Below are 18,247 nucleotides of genomic sequence, written 5' to 3'. Positions count from 1 at the left end.
GGACGTGGCACCGCATGGCAAAAGCCATGCTGTGGTAGGCGTCCCACGTATAAAATAGAGGAAGATGGGCACGGATGTTAGCTCAGGGCCAGTCTTCCTCAGCAAAAAGAGGAGGATTGGCAGTAGTTAGCTCTGGGCTAATCTTCCTCAATAAATAAAAAATAAATCAGATAATCCGTGTAAAGAGTCCAGCAGAATGCCTGACATAGTAAAATCTTAATAGATGTTGGCTATTATAATTATCGTGTAAGATTTTTTTATCTATAATGTAGGATGTAGTTATTTTAGAAGATTATATACCAGAAGAAAGCAAAATATCCAGGTTGTTGGGACCCTCGTCTCTTTCCCTGTAGGAATTTTGTATTGGGATGTCCTCAAACAGAGGAGGCTGATTCCAGTGCCCAGTGAGTTTAGTTTCCCTTAGTTGGCCCTTCAGTATTTGCAGCTCTTCCTATCTAGAATCAGTGCAATTATAACGGGAAGTCAAGCAAAGCATTTTTTTGCATCGAGAGGAAGGCAGACTGTGAGGTGGCACTGACATCTGTGCCTCTGCCCTGGGCCAAAAGCAGAATGGTTCCTTGCTGCCGACTCAGCGTCCCGTCTGCTGCCGTCTCGGTGGTTAAGTCCGTCTTCCTCCCTACCCTTTAGAGCCCCAGGGATGATGAAGTCAGGGAGAGAAGACTGGGATGCAAAGCATCTGAACAGGGAAACAGGACAGAGGTTCGAGGAAAGCCTACAGATCGATAACCCCCATTCTGCAGACGGCCCAGTTGGGTGAATGCTGCATCTCCCCTGCCAGAGACGGTTGTACATGCGTTCTGTGCACGGTGTGAGGGTGAAACACCAGCCTGTTCTAGTGAATTCCCACCTTTCTGCTCAAGAGCGTTTCTGACATCTGGCTCAACAATTTACTAAACTTTCCCTTTTAAAGAAAAAAACTCTTTTTTTTTAACTCTTAACCGAGACCATCAGAATAAGTCCTTTATTTTTATGAGAGGCGCTTTAACTTCTGAGTAAATCTTTGTTTTTCTTTTCCTATGGCTGCATTTAACTCATTCCACTTGCCAACTAATACACAGCCCTAACTTCCACTAACGTGGCTTCTTGTTTTCAGGTAGCATCTTCTACCCAGTCTGAGAGGCGCAACTGAGGCTTTCTACAACATGGTTATCTCAGAACCACTTATTTAAAGTTTAGAACACAAAACACACACCCACAGGACATCTGTCTGTAATGTTGTAATTTAACTTTCATTGATTTTGGCTAAAACTTCGATAGTTAAGTAATAGGGTGATGAGTGCCCCAGAAAGGCTTGTATTGAGTAAACAAAAATACGCAAACGGAAAGGGGAGCTAGGGAGAAATTGTCTTAGATCATGGATCTTTTAATGGAACACTCTTTTGAAATATTTTTACTTTCAAATCTTAAGCCTTGTTTTAGCTTAAACTGATTTTTTCACACTTATGAATTCCTGATGATTGTTCCAAGTTTGTTTATAATTCAAAAGAAGAAAATAGTACTTTAATATAGAGTATTTGGGGGTTGTTTTTCATGCTGTATTTTATTTTCATTTAAATTTGAGGTTATCCTAACCTTTCATTCAAAGGGGCAGATGAGGGGCCAGCCCGGTGGCGCAGCAGTTAAGTGCGCACATTCTGCTTCTCGGCAGCCTGAGGTTTGCTGGTTCAGATCCCGGGTGCGGACATGGCACCGCTTGGCACGCCATGCTGTGGTAGGCTTCCCACATATAAAAAAAAGTAGAGGAAGATGGGCACGGATATTAGCTCAGGGCTAATCTTCCTCAAAAACAAACAAACAAACAAAAAAACCAAAGGGCAGATGACTCTGATTCTGACTTTAAGTTTTGAAGAGTCTTAATTTTAATTCATCACATATCTAGTTTTCAGTGTTTTTTTAAAAAAAAAGACCTCTCTGTTTACTTTCTAGACGGATTTTGCACGATTTAGTGGAACAAATGTGGAAACTGACTTTGTAGAGGTGCCTTCACAAATGCTTGAAAACTGGGTGTGGGACGTTGAGTCCCTCCGGAGACTGTCAAAGCATTACAGAGACGGAAGCCCTCTTATGGGTGATGTGCTTGAGGAGCTTGTTGCTTCTAGACGGGTCAACACAGGTATGGCTTGTAGTTTTAGAAAAGCAAAATACGTTCGAATTGCTTCACGGAGAATTGCTGCCATCTTCTTCTCTAGTATTTATTTCCCCATTAAGAATGATAGTGCCCCATAGAATGCTAATATGGGGAGGGAAGACCACTAAATGTACTGGTATCCTGAATCCTGAAATTGTGTCCAAGGGAAAAAGAAAGTCTCCTTTTAAATCTTAAATAGAATGAAATGTCTTACTCCCGTTTTGTAATCAGTACTACAGGAATAAGTTTTGAAATGTATGAACTTGTGACATTAGAACACATAGTTTTCTCTTCTCCAAAACATGCCCAAACATTCTTATGTTCTTAGGGCTTCTTACCTTACGCCAGATTGTTTTGAGCAAAGTGGATCAGTCTCTCCATACCAACGCATCGCTGGATGCTGCAAGTGAATATGCCAAATATTGCGCAGAAATTTTAGGTGTTGCAGCTACTCCAGGTATGTAAATACTGTGACTTGAGTTCATTTCTCCTGTGAAGCACAGGGTGTACTCCTAAGACTGCCAGTGAAGGTAGAGTTGGTCAGGCCGACTACCTAATTTAATTTGTTGCTGATTTTTTTTCAGTCAGGCCATGACTTTCAGATAAGCATACTTTGTCCTTATGTGCTTGAAGGAAAGGTGGCTCAAGCTTTGCAGCATTTTAGTGTAATCAGGCGTGAGCAACTGGCCTCCACCCAGGAGCAGAGAAAGCCACTCACATGTGGCGCACCCGCCTGGCTCCGCCCTCCCTGTATGCACCATGACCTCCCTATGATTTCAGTAAGAAATTGGCAGAAGGGGCAATTTTAGAGAGAATCACGAATCTCTACCTTGTTTCTTGTTTCTGATTCTGATTCTGAGATCAGTTAAGGCAGTTTGACTAGAAGTTTCTAACCTGATATTTCTGACCTTCATGTGGGTGGGTGGGTAGGTAGGTATGTGCACATGTGTGTTTACTTTTATATTTATGTATTTTAGGCCAACAGGTAGTCGTATAAGTAGTTGGTAGCATGACTTTTTTCCACCAAGGGAATGGAAATGTAAATGAATCAGTCACATTTGTAGAGGTAATACAAGCCAGAGTGGTCAGTTGAGTCAATCCAGGCTTCTCACTTCCTTTTGTGATCTGTTTGTAGTAGACCATACAGCAACTCTGTGCCCCAAGCCACTTTGACAAAATCCTTTTTAAAGTAGCCCTAGAGGAAGATTGAGTTGGTGAAACCTTTTTAGCTTTTCAAGTAAAGAGTTATTTTTCAGTAATCATGCACCTAAAATAAGTGCCATTCTGACGCATTTTAGATATAAAGAGCTGTGACAAACAATAGGCTTACTATTAGAGTATTTGTAAGACACATATGTGTCTAAGGGCTGAGAAAGGACTGAGGGGTTCTGAAACCCTGAGCTATCTGATGGGTGTGGACAAAGCCTCTGAAACTATTGTTGGGCATTCCAGAGCTTGAGGCGAAACCAGCTCTGAGGCTGAGCCGTAGTAGGAGAGAAGTTTGTAAACATCTTGGCCAAGGACACAGGTAAACCCAGGGAGTCCTAGAGGCGAGGTGTTATCACTCTCTCCTCCCACAGCTGCACTCCCCATAGGGAAACCTGAGCCAGCTGATAACCTGATAAACATTTGCCATCACACTGATTGAAGTGTATCTTTCCTTAAAGGCACAAATATGCCAGCTACTTTTGGACACTTGGCAGGGGGATATGATGGCCAATATTATGGATATCTTTGGAGTGAAGTATTTTCCATGGACATGTTTTACAGCTGTTTTAAAAAAGAAGGGATAATGAATCCAGAGGTACTGTATTTTTTTTTCTCCTTTTGTTAATTTTATAGTTGCTCCCTCCCTTTAACTCCTAGTGTAAAATATTTATTACACCTAGATTTTAGAGTAAGAGATTTGGTAACACCTTTTAACTTTAAAGTCTTGCATCTTCTCAAATCATCATACATCATTAGGTTGCAGTGTACAAGTGATTAACTCTGCTTCTGTAAGTTAAAAAAACCCACTGCATTTTCTTGCTTATTAACATTCCAATATATTGCATAATTAAAATTCAAAGCTCTGTTTATGCATTTGAGTGTTTATAACTGCTAGTTTTGACATGTGCCATACAATGTTTAGTTTTATAGGAGGGTGGGAAAGAAAGGTAAACAGCTTCTTGATATAAATGGTCTGCTTATGTTTTGATATTCTCTACACGTTTTCTTTGTACGTTTTCTGTGGGAGGCACCCTTTTCTGTGGCTGGCATACCCCACCTACTACATAGTTTGTAACCTAAATGCCTTTAAGTAATTTAAGCTGCTTCATTAACCTGAGCCATTCCCTTCCGCGTTCAGTGAATTGACTGCCAGGTGGCTGCCAGCCAAGCCTTCTTGAGTTACAGTCCCCAATCTCCACTCTTGTTGAAGACTCAGCTGTCAGATTATTTCTAGGACCGATGCATTTTCCATTGTGTTTTCCGTTCTGTTTGATTCAGAAATTAGAAGAACAAATTATCAAAATCAGGTTCTCTGTGCTTGTTTTAACCAACTGATTTGTTCCCTGACCTTGATGTTTCAGGATTACGTAGCGTCTTGCACAGATGCACTTAAATATGCTGATGTAATTTACACCACCATCCTCCCCACCTCCACCCCTCCAAAGAAAGAAACACCACCTCCAGGGCACCTCCATTCTATACACTAGCCTTCCCAGTCACCCCATCTTCCCTCCCACTGTACCCAGGCTGTTAGAGCCCTTTAAGTCTCTTTGCATTCCCTGGCCAACCCATTTACAATGGTCAACCACTGTTGTTCTCATGAACCCTGACTTCTGCATGACCTTCAGCCGGTGCCCAGCCCTGAATTCCTCCACCATGTCATTTAGAGATAGATGGTGCTTTTGGGATTCAGAGTGTTCTGGGGAAGACCAAATGACTCCATTAACATGCTCCACAACAAAGTCATGCTGTCCAACCTAAATCGGGCGCCCTGTGTTACTCTGCAGGCCTGCTCTACTTCCCGAGTCTCCACTGCTCTCTCCTCCCTCAGCAGATGATCTCTCCTCTCTACTAAGAAAAGTCAGAGAATTGAGTGAGCACCTTCATCTCTCTTTCTCTTTCTCTACGTCAGTGCTTTTCTACTTTCTTCCTGTCTGAGAGGAGATGTCTCTAATACCAAGCCTTACTGCTTTGCCCTCTTGGAAAAAAAACTGGAGTTATTTCTATTGACTCTGATAACCTCAGTGCTACTACTCAGGTGTTCTTTTCACAATCTAATTTCTTGGTGTAAGAAACAGTCTTTGCAGACCTCTGTTTCCTGGCTTTTGCTTTCACCAATTGAACGGGAAAGTTCCCATCTCCGCAAAGTTACCACTGATGACCACTTGCCAACTCCCAAAGGCCCTCGTCCACCTTTTTTTTTTCAACTTCCTGCTTTTTGTTATTCCTGTCTTTGTTCACAACCCTGAGCTTAGCAGTCAAATCCCTCCCTTGCTTCCCAGAACTCCCTGTGTCAGCCAAATTTGTGTGTTCCCCTAGGTCTTTCCACCTTCACAAATTTATTCCTTTTGTTTCTTCCAGCTGAAATGTACACGTTTCTTGTCTATGCCTCTCAAAACTCCTACCATTCTTAAAGGCCCTACTCAGATGGCCACTCATGGATGAAATCTTCCAGAGCATCCAGACCAAAAGTGACCTTTCCATTTTCTGAACAGAAGAGTAGACTTGGGCATGGGGGAAAGGCTTCGATAAGCTTTTTTTTTTTTTTTCCAAAGATTTTATTTTTTCCTTTTTCTCCCCAAAGCCCCCTGGTACATAGTTGTATATTCTTCGTTGTGGGTCCTTCTAATTGTGGCATGTGGGACGCTGCCTCAGTGTGGTTTGATGAGCAGTGCCATGTCTGCGCCCAGGATTCGAACCAACGAAACACTGGGCCCCGATAAGCTTTTTTTTTGATGTCTGGAATGTTTAATGTAACTATTACACAAAGTGAAAAAAATGAGGTTATGAAATATTTTATAACATAAGATACAAATTTTTATTTTTAAATGTATATTTAGGAAAAAAGTACATCAAAATGTCAATTGTTTTCTTTGGATGGTAAGTTTATAAGTGGTTATTTAATATTTTTCTGTGCTTTTTATGGAGCTTTCCCTTATTTCTACATAAAGCATGGATTATTTTAGAAATCCAAAAGCAATGTTTAAAGAGACACAAGGTCTAGATATGTAAAGTTATAATTATGACCTGTAACTGGCTCTTATTAGCTGGTGAGACTTCCTGGCATAAATGCTACCATCCTTCATTTGATTAAGCTTCCTCATTCACCTCCTCTGTGCTTCCACTCACATGCCCACATCCTCAGGACTTAGCACTGTTACCTCTCTTCTTTCAGCTGTCAAGGTAACAGCCAAAGTACTGTTCCCAGTGGAGCCCAAGGAACTTGCCAGTCCGGCAGAAGCACTCCCTGCCATGATTCTTCTGCATGCTTCCTCTTATTCTCAAGCTTCACAACTTGGCAGGCCGAGACTATTCTTAATTTAGACAGAGGGGCCGGGTTGAACTTGGAGAAAGGAAGATTTCCAGCAACTTAAAGTTGTTGCCTTGTGATGTTAAAAACAGTGTTCAGTTTTACTAAAATTCTGGATTCAGCAGTTCTGTGTCTTATTGCTCATCTTACACCCTGAAGCTGGCTTTAATTCCTTCTTTTTTCTTTCCTATTAAATACTCTGGAATATCATTTCATTTCTTGCTCTCCTGCTGTCACAACAGTAGTGACTCTGGCTCCAGTGGCCAAGGAGAATCCCTCTGCACCCTCACACGCTTCCGCTGTAGTGGCAGATGCTGGAACAGCTTTTTAAATAACCATTTTATTCACTCCTACAGTGTACTGTTTGTTTGGTTTAATTTTTTTTTTTTTATAAATGTTTGCTCTAAAGTAACACCTGATGTACAAAATTTAAATACCTACTTATTAAAAATTAATACTTTAGAACAGCAATCTTGTTCTACAAAAACTTTCAGGTCCTTATTACAACTATGTTGTGATGAAGAGAAAGAATTTTGTGGTATAAAGAAATACTAACTATGATCAGAGGTCATGGGAGTCAGAGCAATCACACTATATCATGCAGACTTTGCTGTCTCAAGGCCTCACCCTCCCTAGTATGTATTTGGATCGTTTTGAGAAGATAGCAGGATGTCCCTTCAAGGAGTCACTGCCTGCTATTCTGAGTCCTCAAGCTTTAGAGAGGCTGGAGGCTGAAAGATCACGTACTGTTGACATTGCTGGTCACGGTCTTTGGTATCAACAAAAAAATGTCTCTGGGCCTTCTCTCTGTAAGCTCTTGCCGTCCTGCAAAGCTCAGGGTCTACTCTGAGAACCATTTCAGATCTCAGCAGGCAGACCTGTAGAAAGCATGTTAGTCACTGGGAGAAAATAATACAAACAGAAGCCAGCAGTCTTCTGAATACCAAATGTTAGCCATAGACTATTTCATGGAACAGTTGTTTTCATGTTGTTTTGAGGGCCTCTAGCAAAGTGTTAGAACTGCCCACTTACCTATAATGGCCTAAAAGTCTACCGCCTCTGGTTTTTTCTGTAGTTTTCTAGTAAATAGGGATGACATCTTAACTGTTTAGTTTGTTAAATATTATCGAAGGTCTTTGTTTCCAGTAGGACATGGAGAAGTTGTCTCGTTGTTAGACATATTATTTACTTCTCCCACTGATCTCTTAAATAACTACAGAAGGGAACTGCTTGGGATGACACTTTTCCAGCAAGCTCTAGACACTCTTTTTAAGGATATCTTTAAGGTCACCAAATGTAGTTTCAGAACCAACAGCTAATCATAGGGTTGAAAAAAATAGGGCATTTTAACTAGGGCCATTTCTTTTTATAAGGCTGCTTCATTGTGGGAAAATTTCCTAGGAGGTAATAGACACTGTGGATTCAAAGCAATTATATTGTTAAGCTGGAATTATCTCCATCTTTTACGTTTAGAGAAATTGCTAAACTTTGTTTTTTCCATCAGTGAAGAAGAAATGCAACCAAGTATCACAGGGGGCAGGAATACCCAGACAGTCAAGATGGATGAGTGCAGCTATTGTGTTTCAATCTGTAATGCCACAAGGAAGTAGCTAGATCTTTACATGCAATAACAGACACAGAAAGATGATGAGTCTTGGTTAAACATGAAAAAGAATTACCTGGCAGAGAATGTGTAATACAAAGCTAAGTATTCCAGTGGTCCCCAGAGTCCTAGGCCCAATTCCTGCTATACTGTGTTGCTAAGGGAGGATATGACATTTCCTCTCCTGAAGGTCCTTCAGATGAATTAAATTCCACGTCGGCCCTCCAGATCTGCCCCCCAAAGCTGATTTTTCTTATGCATCAAGCTTTTCTAACAGCCTTAGATGTTGCCTCATTGAAGGTGTAAAGGAAGGGAATGGGCTTGATGTCCAGCCTGCTTCTGGAATGTCTCCTGGCCCCCGCCTTCTACATCTTGAAGCCCAACCAGCTGGAAGCAGTTTTTCTTCCTTTGTGTTCTTTCAGCCCTTCTTTGTGTTCCTCTTAGTGCCCTAATTATCTGCCTTGTTGATTGTCTCCTTTATCTCCCCTGCTAGATTGTGAGGCCCTGTCATAGGAACTGTTTTGTTCATCTTTGAGTTCCTCCTCTGCTTCAGAACTGTTACGTTTAGTTATTATTGTTCCATATGGGTACCTCTTTGGACCTAAGTGGTAGTTCCCCCATCTGCTTCCACACCTCTACCCCACTAATACATGCTACCCAGGGTACCTGTTCTTCTCCTGATCTCCTCCCTCCCCATAAATAAAGATTTAGCCTTCTGTTCTCACAAATTGAAATTTTGTTTCAGGTTTCCAGAAAACCTCCTCTAATGAGGCAAAGATTCTCCCACCGTTCTTGTTTCCATCTCCCTGACTGCCGGCACCAGTCTTTCACTCTCTCCCTCCTCCTTTGTTGTTGTCAAAGGTATTTTTTTTCCACCCACATCCTCCCTACACGCCTAGAAAACAAAGGGTGTGCTGTTGGGAAGGCATTTACAGATGGGCTACAGAAGGAAAGGTTTCAAAGTCCATGTTAAAGCTGGCTAGTGGGCCTGTCAGGTGCCTGATCGTCACCACCTGTGCTTGGGTGGCTGCTCTCTGCCCTGATGCCTGTTGGTGTAGGAAGGAGACGACTCTGGCTCCACTCCCCAGAGTCAAGCACAATGGGAGGGAGGGAAACCAGGTTGGAAGGCAGTGGGAGCTTGCCTTGCTGCTTCAGAGATGATGTCAGAGAGAGCGGGAGACCCAATCTGTTCCCCATTTATATATTCTCATTACTGATAGGTGACGGGCATCCTTCCTTCAGATAATTGTGATTGCTGTTATAATCTTACCTCAAATGAAGGGTATATATTCTTAGATAAAATGAGCGCCTTTTCTCTCCTACTTAATATTCCTACTGAGTTGTATATCCTATTTCATACTAATAGTGGAGGTTAAATCTCTTGTGCTTTTTTCTAGCTTTATTCGGAGACAGAACTAATTTTAAGAAAATGCCAACCAGGAATGCATTTGTTTCCCTCAGCTATATATGAGTAACTGAACTTAGGGGCAGTGTGAGAGGAAAGGAAAGGAAAGTAAAAGAGGGATCAGTGACTGCTAAGGTTTACTGAATACGCTATATGCCAGGTAGTGTACTAGGGGGAGGGCTGTGTACCGAAATCCTCTCCTCTGATTCCCCTTAAACCAAGTGAGGTAGGTGAGTTCCCGTTTTGCAGGTAAGGAAACCAAGGCCCAAGGTCACATAGCTGAGGACGAAGCCGGGATTCAAAGCTGGGCCTGCCTCCAAAACTCCTGATCTTGCTTTAGAAAACATCACTGTTAGAGAGAACCTGAACAGTTGCCAAAAGATACACTCTAGTCTTCCAGGATTAAAAAGCACAGAGGTGACGCCGACTTTCCTTCACAGAACAGTTAATGGGAGCTCTTCTTACATGCAGAGCCTCCTGAAGGATTTTTTAGCATGAAAAATGTCAGTGGTTATCTTAGAGCTTCTCTTTCTGCTTTCCTTCTCAGCTGAAGTTTCTTTATTACATAAACAAAGAAGAACAATTTATGGCAAAGACTCTTGCACCTGTGGCATGTGTCTCCCAGACCGTGTACTCTTGCCCAGAGAGCCCAGTCCCTTCCTAAAACGCCAAAATTCACTTAACTTTTTTTTTTTAAAGAAAAGCAAGATCCTGTTACCAAAATGACTCTTACACTCTTCTCCAAACTTCATTGCAAAGGAAATGAAACTATTAAAAGACCATTGCTCTGTAATTCAGGAAATTGAATCAACTTGTTTGGAGCTATAAGCAGGGCAGAACTTGGGCTTCACCGAGCCGTGCGCTGTGAGACCGAGCGCTGCCCCGCTCTCCGCTGACTGTGCCGTCCAGAGGGGGTGTGAGCAAGCCCTTCACAACAGAGCAGCTCCTCAAAGGCCTGCTTTTCTTTGTTACCTAGAACTGTGGTTCTCTGCACAAAATGAAAATACTCTGTCCAATATCAGCATGTTGGGTGACTTATCTTTTTACTTTATTTAGCTTTTCATTAATGTACCTGTAACATTTGTGGAATGAAGTACGTCTTTTCAATAAATAGATCTTGAGCATTAAGAACTTCTGCAGTGGCCCGCCCCATGGCCTAGTGGTTAAGTTCACGCGCTCCGCTTCAGCGCCCCAGAGTTTTGTTGGTTCAGATCCTGGGCGCGGACATGGCACCGCTCATCAAGCCATGCTGAGGCCACGTCCTACATAGCAGAACTAGAAGGACCCACACCTGGAATATACAACTATGTACTGGGGGGCTTTGGGGAGAAGAAAAGAAAAAGATTGGCAACAGATGTTAGCTCAGGTGCCAATCATTAAAAGAAAAGAAATTCTGCAGATAAATATTAATTATTGAGGTTGGTTGATGGGTACATGGAGGTTCATTTTACTGTCGTCTCTGCTATTGGTATATATTTTAAATTTTTTCCTAATAAAAGGATTAAAATATTTTTATAATTCTGCACATACATTTAATGCACATTTTCTAAGTTCTCCCTATACTGCTACACCCAGAGAGCACAGTCCTTCCTTACCCCTCCCCCCCAACTAATTTAACACTGGTTAACTTCAGACACAATGGACAGTGAAAGAAAGGAGGTAAATTTTAGTTGGGCTCAAGAGCTCTGATCTGTTGCTTCTTAGAATAATAAAGTCTATGAAAAGAATAGCCATCACTCACATTTTAGGTTCTAGATTGATTGTATCAGTAGTGATTTGCTGCAGACCAAACGAGAAATGACATATTTTTTTTTTCCTAAAGAAAATTCAGTCTAGCTCTAAGCCCTTCTTACCAGGGTTTTCAGGAAGTCAAATATCAGCGATTGCAAGCCCTCCCTTTTTAAGAAAATTTATCCAAAACTTGTAAATAAGGCAACAAGATTACTACGTGCCTTTCAGTGTCATACTAGAACACCATCTAACAAGTCCTTCTAAGAATCATCTTGTGTTCTAGGCCCTACACCTCTCCAAAATGGTAGTCACATGTGGCTGTTGAGCACTTGCAATGTGGCTAGTGCAACTAAAGAATTGAATTATGTGCTATAAATGTAAAAAACACACTAGATTTTGAGGACTTACAACAAAAAAATAAATCTCAATAATTTTTTATATTAATACATGTGGAAATAATACTGTAGATATACTACTGGTTTAAATGAAATATTTTTTTAAATTTCACCTATTTGCTTTTTTTAAGCTTTTTTAATGTGATTACTAGATAATTTAAAGTTAAAAATGTGGTTCACATCATATTGCTATTGGACAGGGCTGCTCTGGAGTTTATGAGAAAGTAACTTTGTTTGACTAGTGATTTACTCCTGATTAGGGCCCTCGCTGTGAAGTTAGATGTTAGCCTGTAGATGATTAATAAGTTGCAGATGATTTCTGTTTATAACCAAAAGATAACCCCAAACATTTTGATTTTATAACCCTGTAGGACATTAAATAGTTTTATATCTGACTTGGTAGATTTCGTGCACCCACGTTTTATTTTCCGTAGCCGTTTGACTAGACTTACCTCTGACGGTTGTACCAACCAGAATCATTGTTATAAGTCAAAGGTTAGATTACTTTTGTCCTTGGAAATTCTCGAGCTATTCTTGTCCTCAAAAAGACTATTAATCGTATTGATCAGATGATATCATGGATATAAATTTAAGAGTGTTACTCTGTGAACTACTTATTTTATGTGTATATTTAGAATTATGCTTTGTTGAATTGTCCTGCCATGCTTCCCTAAAAGGACGATGAAAAGGAAGTGAAAATATTGAATCACGCTGATAATGAATTACAGTTGTTTTCTTTCATTTTATTTGCTCATGTGTTTATGTAAATGAAGGCAGAGAAACTGCAATATGTTTAAAAATTCCCAACCTCATCCCTAGAGAAAACTTTGCAGAGGTCCTTCTTCCCAGCTCTGGCCCCCATAAGTGTCTTACACCATGGGACATGTACTGTTGTCCTACCCGTGTCTATAAGGAGGAGAGGTTTTTTACGAGCCCCTCATAAAAACATAGCAGAAGTCCTCTGGGCAGTAGCTGGGCCACCGTTTCCGGGTACACAGATCCTCTCTCTGTGGCCTTCTTGAACACTTGCTTTGCTAACCCTTTTGAAATCGCATTTGAGATGGGATAACAGATAGGAACCTGTTATATATTCCATTTGGCTATTTTTTGTTTGTCAGTTTGCTCACATCATCAGCTCACTGCTGAGAATCTAAGGAGACAAGTCAGTAATAAAGGGAAGTGTAGAGGGTCTAAACTCCAGCTCTCTTAGCTACCCAAGTAAATAGGTACTGCAGAGCTGTAGTCTGGGCAAAAGAGAGTAGAGCTAAAGCTCCTTTCCTTCACCCCTACCCCCTTCTTTCTCTTTTGCATCTGTAGATTTGGAAAATTGCTATAACCATGAATTATTAGGCATGATGTTTTATTTTATTAGGTTGGAATGAAATACAGAAACCTAATCCTGAAACCTGGGGGATCTCTGGACGGCATGGACATGCTCCAGAATTTCTTGAAACGTGAGCCAAACCAAAAAGCGTTCCTAATGAGTCGAGGCCTGCCTGCTCCGTAAACTGGGGATCTCTGGGAGCAGTCCAAGTCTGGAGCACAAGTCGGCATCTCCATGTGTTACTGGCCTGAAACTGAAGGGAGTTTTGCAAATGAAAGTTTAGATTTCTATTGACTGCCTTTTGTTTTTCGATTTGGAAAATTATACAGATGTAAATGGAATTATAAATACTGTGACCTAAGAAAAGACCCATTAGAAAATAATTGTACTATAAAATTTCATAAAAATGGATTTGATTTCTTTTTATAGAAGTTTCATATGAAAGTAATTTGATTTTTTACTATTATCTAGATAATGTAATGTAAGAGGGCTAAGAATTTTTAAATTGAATCATATACATTATATAATTTGATCCTTCTTACATCTTGAAGTTTTGTACTTGGGATTTCTGGCCTGATAAATGAATCATCACATTCCTCTGGTGAATATTTTCTTGGAGCCCTGAATCGACTTCGACTCTGTCTCAGTAAAGTGCGAGCTCTTTGCCTGCATAGCTCAGGGCCAGAGGACTATGGACTATGCCTCGGTAATGCGTTTATCTTTGCCTTTCAGGCCTTATGATTCCCACCTTTCTGCCACACTTAAATTGTGTTCTTCCATTCGGGTTTGTCTTTTCTGTCTAAAGTCCAGTCAGACAGTACCAAAAAACTAGGAGTTTTAACTGAACTGACCTAATGTATATTGCAAGTTTTTGTGTCTTGTATTAGAGGATTTTGGATCTTGTGTTAAAGGTCCATTTCTGCTTCAGCGCTCAAGACCGTCACTCTTTTGGCACATTTACCAGTTAGAGCACTAAAGCGAGTGCAAGGATGTGTTTCTTTCCTGATGTTTCTAATAAGTGGTAGGGACTTGGCCTCCTGTACTGCCCACCTCACCCAAAGTGGCAGGTGCCCACGTCACGAGCGCCTGGTTAGAGAGCCACAGGAAGAGAGCGAAGCTGACGTGGAGCATGAGGAGTTGAGACTCCAGAAGAGGATGGGTCCTCAGCAGAAGCGTCGGAGCGCGGCTGCTCCAGGGTGTTCCCTGCGTGCAGAACCTCCCCGTGGGGAGAAGGGTTCGCCAGGAGCCTGTTTTGTCTGGTGATTTTTATTTTAAGTGAACTTGTAGATCTCTCTTTAACTCTTTACTGTAGGCCCAAATTCCAATTCTACAGCAGACTAGTAAACTCACAGTACTTATTTTTCCTCTAGGAGTCTACTCAATAAGGAAACCAGAACAGGATCATGAAATTGTTTTAATAAAAAAACAAACTTTGAATGCCCTCTGATAAGTCTTCCAACTGTTTCCCACTGTGTACCTGAGGTATGACTGCTGGCCAGGGACAAAATCAGAACCTTTCTATTCTCTAGTCCAAATGGACTTTGTGCTAAATAAAAAAATAATATGCTGCATAATGAGATCAGAGACAGCAGGAAAAATCAAGAGCTAGAGCAACACAGAAGAAAATTCTAAGATTATTACTGCCAAGCAAATATGTTAAACATCCACATGAAATCCCACCCTCCCCTTGAGAGAATCGCCTGGCTTGAACTCCCCCAAAGCGGTTTTTTCGGTCTTAGCAACCTGTGGTATTTTTCTCATATCTTTTTTTTTCCCCAGACTGTTCTGTTTTCCAGTTTCAGACAAAAACTCTCTTCAGCTTTTTCTCTTGCCCAATATATCTCCCTAACAATAACTTTATCATTTTAAATCTTAACTTAGTTCACGTGGAAAAACTAATACTTGGTGTGAAAAAGGCTGCACACAATAAAGTTGTGGTACTACCCATGAGAATGACCTCACATTTCTTTCATACTTCAATGTTAAAACTGAAATGCATAAGAGAACAAAAGAGCTATGGTGTTCTTTTTATTTAGGGTCCACATCTGGTATTTAAAATCTACCAAAAAACAGCAACAAAATCAAATACTTATTCTCTAGCACAATTCAAAACTAAGGACTTACTTTTCAAAGCCATTCATCTGCTCGTTCTTCTTTTCAGATCGGGGCCTCAGGTGTTGGTGAGGCGCTTGGAATGGTGGATAACCATAAAAATTGTGATTGGCCAGCCTACGCTTGAGACTTGTGGACTGAGCCACATGTAATAAAGTCTCTCTGGGTTATTGATCCAGGAGATCTGGGCCTGTTTCAGGTTTTGGGGGTATCGTTATGTTGCTAAGGGCAAGTTCTTAAACATCTTATGTTAATATATAATAGGCCTGATTTCTAAAGGTTTAATTTTAAGATGCTACAGAGAAGAGAAAGAAAAGTCATAATGTTATATCACCTAATATAGATTTTTTTCCCTCTGGTATAAATGTTGCATGTTACCTAGATAAATAACTAAAAATTATCCTGAAGAGTTACCACCTGAGCTATTTACACCAAAATCTTGCCTTTCTAAAGCTAACGTGCTGAAAGATGGAGGCCTGTAGCTCTTCAGACTTGGCAAACTGCATGGGTAAGAGGCCAAAATAGAGACAATAGCTCTTAAAAAAAAAAAATGATAGGATTTTGTACCTGCCTGAACTAGCTGGGAGTGACTTAACTTTCTACTTTACCATTTGCCTTTAGCTTTTGTGTATGCATTAAGATGTATAGGGATCCCGCCCCCTCAGTGGATCAGCTGGTTTGGTTATGACCATATTTCACTTTTTCCTTTCCTATCATGCACAAGAAGAATTTTTCATGCTCTGAAGAAATTTCGTTAAAATATTAATCCCCCAAAATTGGGTATAGGCGTAGTTAACTGAGCCCCAGAGTGTGTTACAAGAGGAACCCTATCTCGTCTGAATAGGTGCAGTGACCAAGGCTGCTTTCTTCTCTCAACACAACATTATTACAATTTTGTGTCTCCCCTCTGAAATTGGATCACCCCTCAGAGTCGAATATGCCTTCTTTTATGAAGGCTTGGTGAGAATAAAAACAAAAAAGACACACATGCTTTCTTTTCCTTTGAAAAACAGTGTCCCGAGTTTACTTTTTCAGTCATCTTTAATGGAGAAATTTCCACTGGAAGCAGATCCACCTAAGTGGTTATCTAGCAACAACTGTATCAAGGCAAAGAGTGAAGGTTATAAAGTCTAAATAGAAGGTCGTGTCGCCTTTTCCAGCATACCCATAGCAATGCTACACGTGGAGTATTTGTAAAGACTTCTTGAAAAATTGAGGTAATGAACACAATCCCTCACACACACCCTCCAGTAAGTGATTTCTGAGTTTTTATTTGGTTGAATTTCCCTTGGAGTTCCCTCTCCTGATAAAATATAGGTCCAATGCATCTGGTCCACTGTGTATGCGCGAGGAAAGGGAAGAGGTGACGCTGACACAGGCTCTCTTGTTTCTGCTCACGTGAGCTGACACCCATTCTGACTACGTGTTTCATAGAGCTTGGAGGCTCAGCTAAAGTTGTACTGCTGTGATAAAATGTCTCTAGCCTTTGTCATCACAGAAACTGTGTGGGTTAGACTGGTTTAAAAGTATGGTGTTCACTGAATCCAACAAGGTATTTGACGTCTCTGTTGACGTCTTTGTGGCTCAGATGGGGGATTTGACTGAATAATCGTTAGCCAGGTGGATTCCTGGCTATTGAAACAACCTGAGAGAGTTGAATGCTGATTCATGTTAAACTGAGGGAAATTTCCAGTCCTTTAGATGAAGACAAGAAATTCCATAGAAGGTATCATCAAATTTACCAATAACTGAACTGTAATGGTTAAATATGATATTATTAAGATTTAAAATTACTTCCGTGCTGGGGCCGCCCCTGTGGCTGAGTGGTTAAGTTCACATGCTCTGCTTCAGCGGCCCAGGGTTTCACTAGTTTGGATCCTGGGACCAGACATGGCACTGCTCATCAGGCCATACTGAGGTGGGGTCCCACATACCACAACTAGAAGGACCCACAACTAAAATATACAACTATGTATTGGGGGGATTTGGGGAGAAAAAGCAGAAAAAAAAAAGAATATTGGTAACAGTTATTAGCACAGGTGCCAATCTTTAAAACAAAAATTACTTCAGTGCTGAGAGAAATTTAAGATGAAATTGGACACACTTCATTGCTAAGGTGAAAGAAGGGAAAACCTGACTTGATAGCCATCAGGAAAAAAAGACCTGGCAGTTTTATTTGACCAAATTCCAACGTAAGCCCACAGTTCAGCACATCTTGGGAGGGGAACAGGAGGAGAGAACTAAGGCCTGTAAGAGTGTATCGATGGAAGGATGTGTCCACATCAAAGGAATAATCCCTCTGGACTCTGATGTGGTAAGATCAGTTGCAGCTAGAATATCGTGTTCTGTTCTAGGTGTCACATTTTAAGCAGACTTTGGCCAAGGATTACAGTGTTTGGAAGAGTAGGAACAGGACGGTGATGACTTTGAAAATACTTCTTGAGGAGAATACATAAAAGAATTAGGGAAGTTCCGTCCTGGAGGTGAATTCAGAAATACAAATGATAGCTGTTTTCAAATACTTGAAGCCTATGGGAGAGAGAATAGGATTATTCTGCATTGCTTCAGAAGCCAAAGCTTAGAGAAATGGCTGGAAAATTTAAGAAGGCTTTAGTTCAGTATGAGGAACTAGTTTCTAATAATTATTGTTGACTCCAAATACATTCTGCTGCTGTTAATGAGTATCGAAGCAAAGCCTGTGGCTGCCAGGAGTGTGACAGAGGGGATTTCTCTTCGGAGTAGACATTCATACCAGGTCAGTTCCGAGGTCTCCTCCACAGTTTAAGGTGTAGCAAATATATAATGATCATCAGAAAAACATCATTCAGGATAAAGAAGATATGGTATATATACACAATGGAATACTACTCAGCCGTGAGAAATGATGAAATCCTGTCATTTGTGACAACATGGATGGATCTTGAGGGGATTATGCTCAGTGAAATAAGTCAGAGGGAGAAAGTCAAATACCATATGATCTCACTCATAACTAGAAGATAAAAATGACAG

General features: G+C 40.9%; 1 protein-coding gene across 1 annotated transcript in view; it reads left to right on the top strand.

Moving 5' to 3' along the window:
• Positions 1 to 15,079, top strand: part of NLN (neurolysin) — a 90,790-nt gene extending 75,711 nt beyond the window's left edge. Inside the window, exons 10-13 of the mRNA XM_008543765.2 lie at positions 1,948 to 2,134; positions 2,478 to 2,606; positions 3,817 to 3,953; positions 13,175 to 15,079. Coding sequence (XP_008541987.2) covers positions 1,948 to 2,134; positions 2,478 to 2,606; positions 3,817 to 3,953; positions 13,175 to 13,309 — 588 coding nt within the window. The 3' untranslated portion in view covers positions 13,310 to 15,079. The remainder of the gene's footprint in view (positions 1 to 1,947; positions 2,135 to 2,477; positions 2,607 to 3,816; positions 3,954 to 13,174) is intronic.
• The last annotated feature ends 3,168 nt before the right edge of the window (positions 15,080 to 18,247 follow it).

This window comes from Equus przewalskii, chromosome 20, assembly GCF_037783145.1.
Source record: "Equus przewalskii isolate Varuska chromosome 20, EquPr2, whole genome shotgun sequence".
NCBI lineage: Eukaryota > Metazoa > Chordata > Mammalia > Perissodactyla > Equidae > Equus > Equus przewalskii.
The sequence above is the reverse complement of the archived record's forward strand: the minus strand, read 5'-3'. Positions and strand labels throughout refer to the sequence as shown.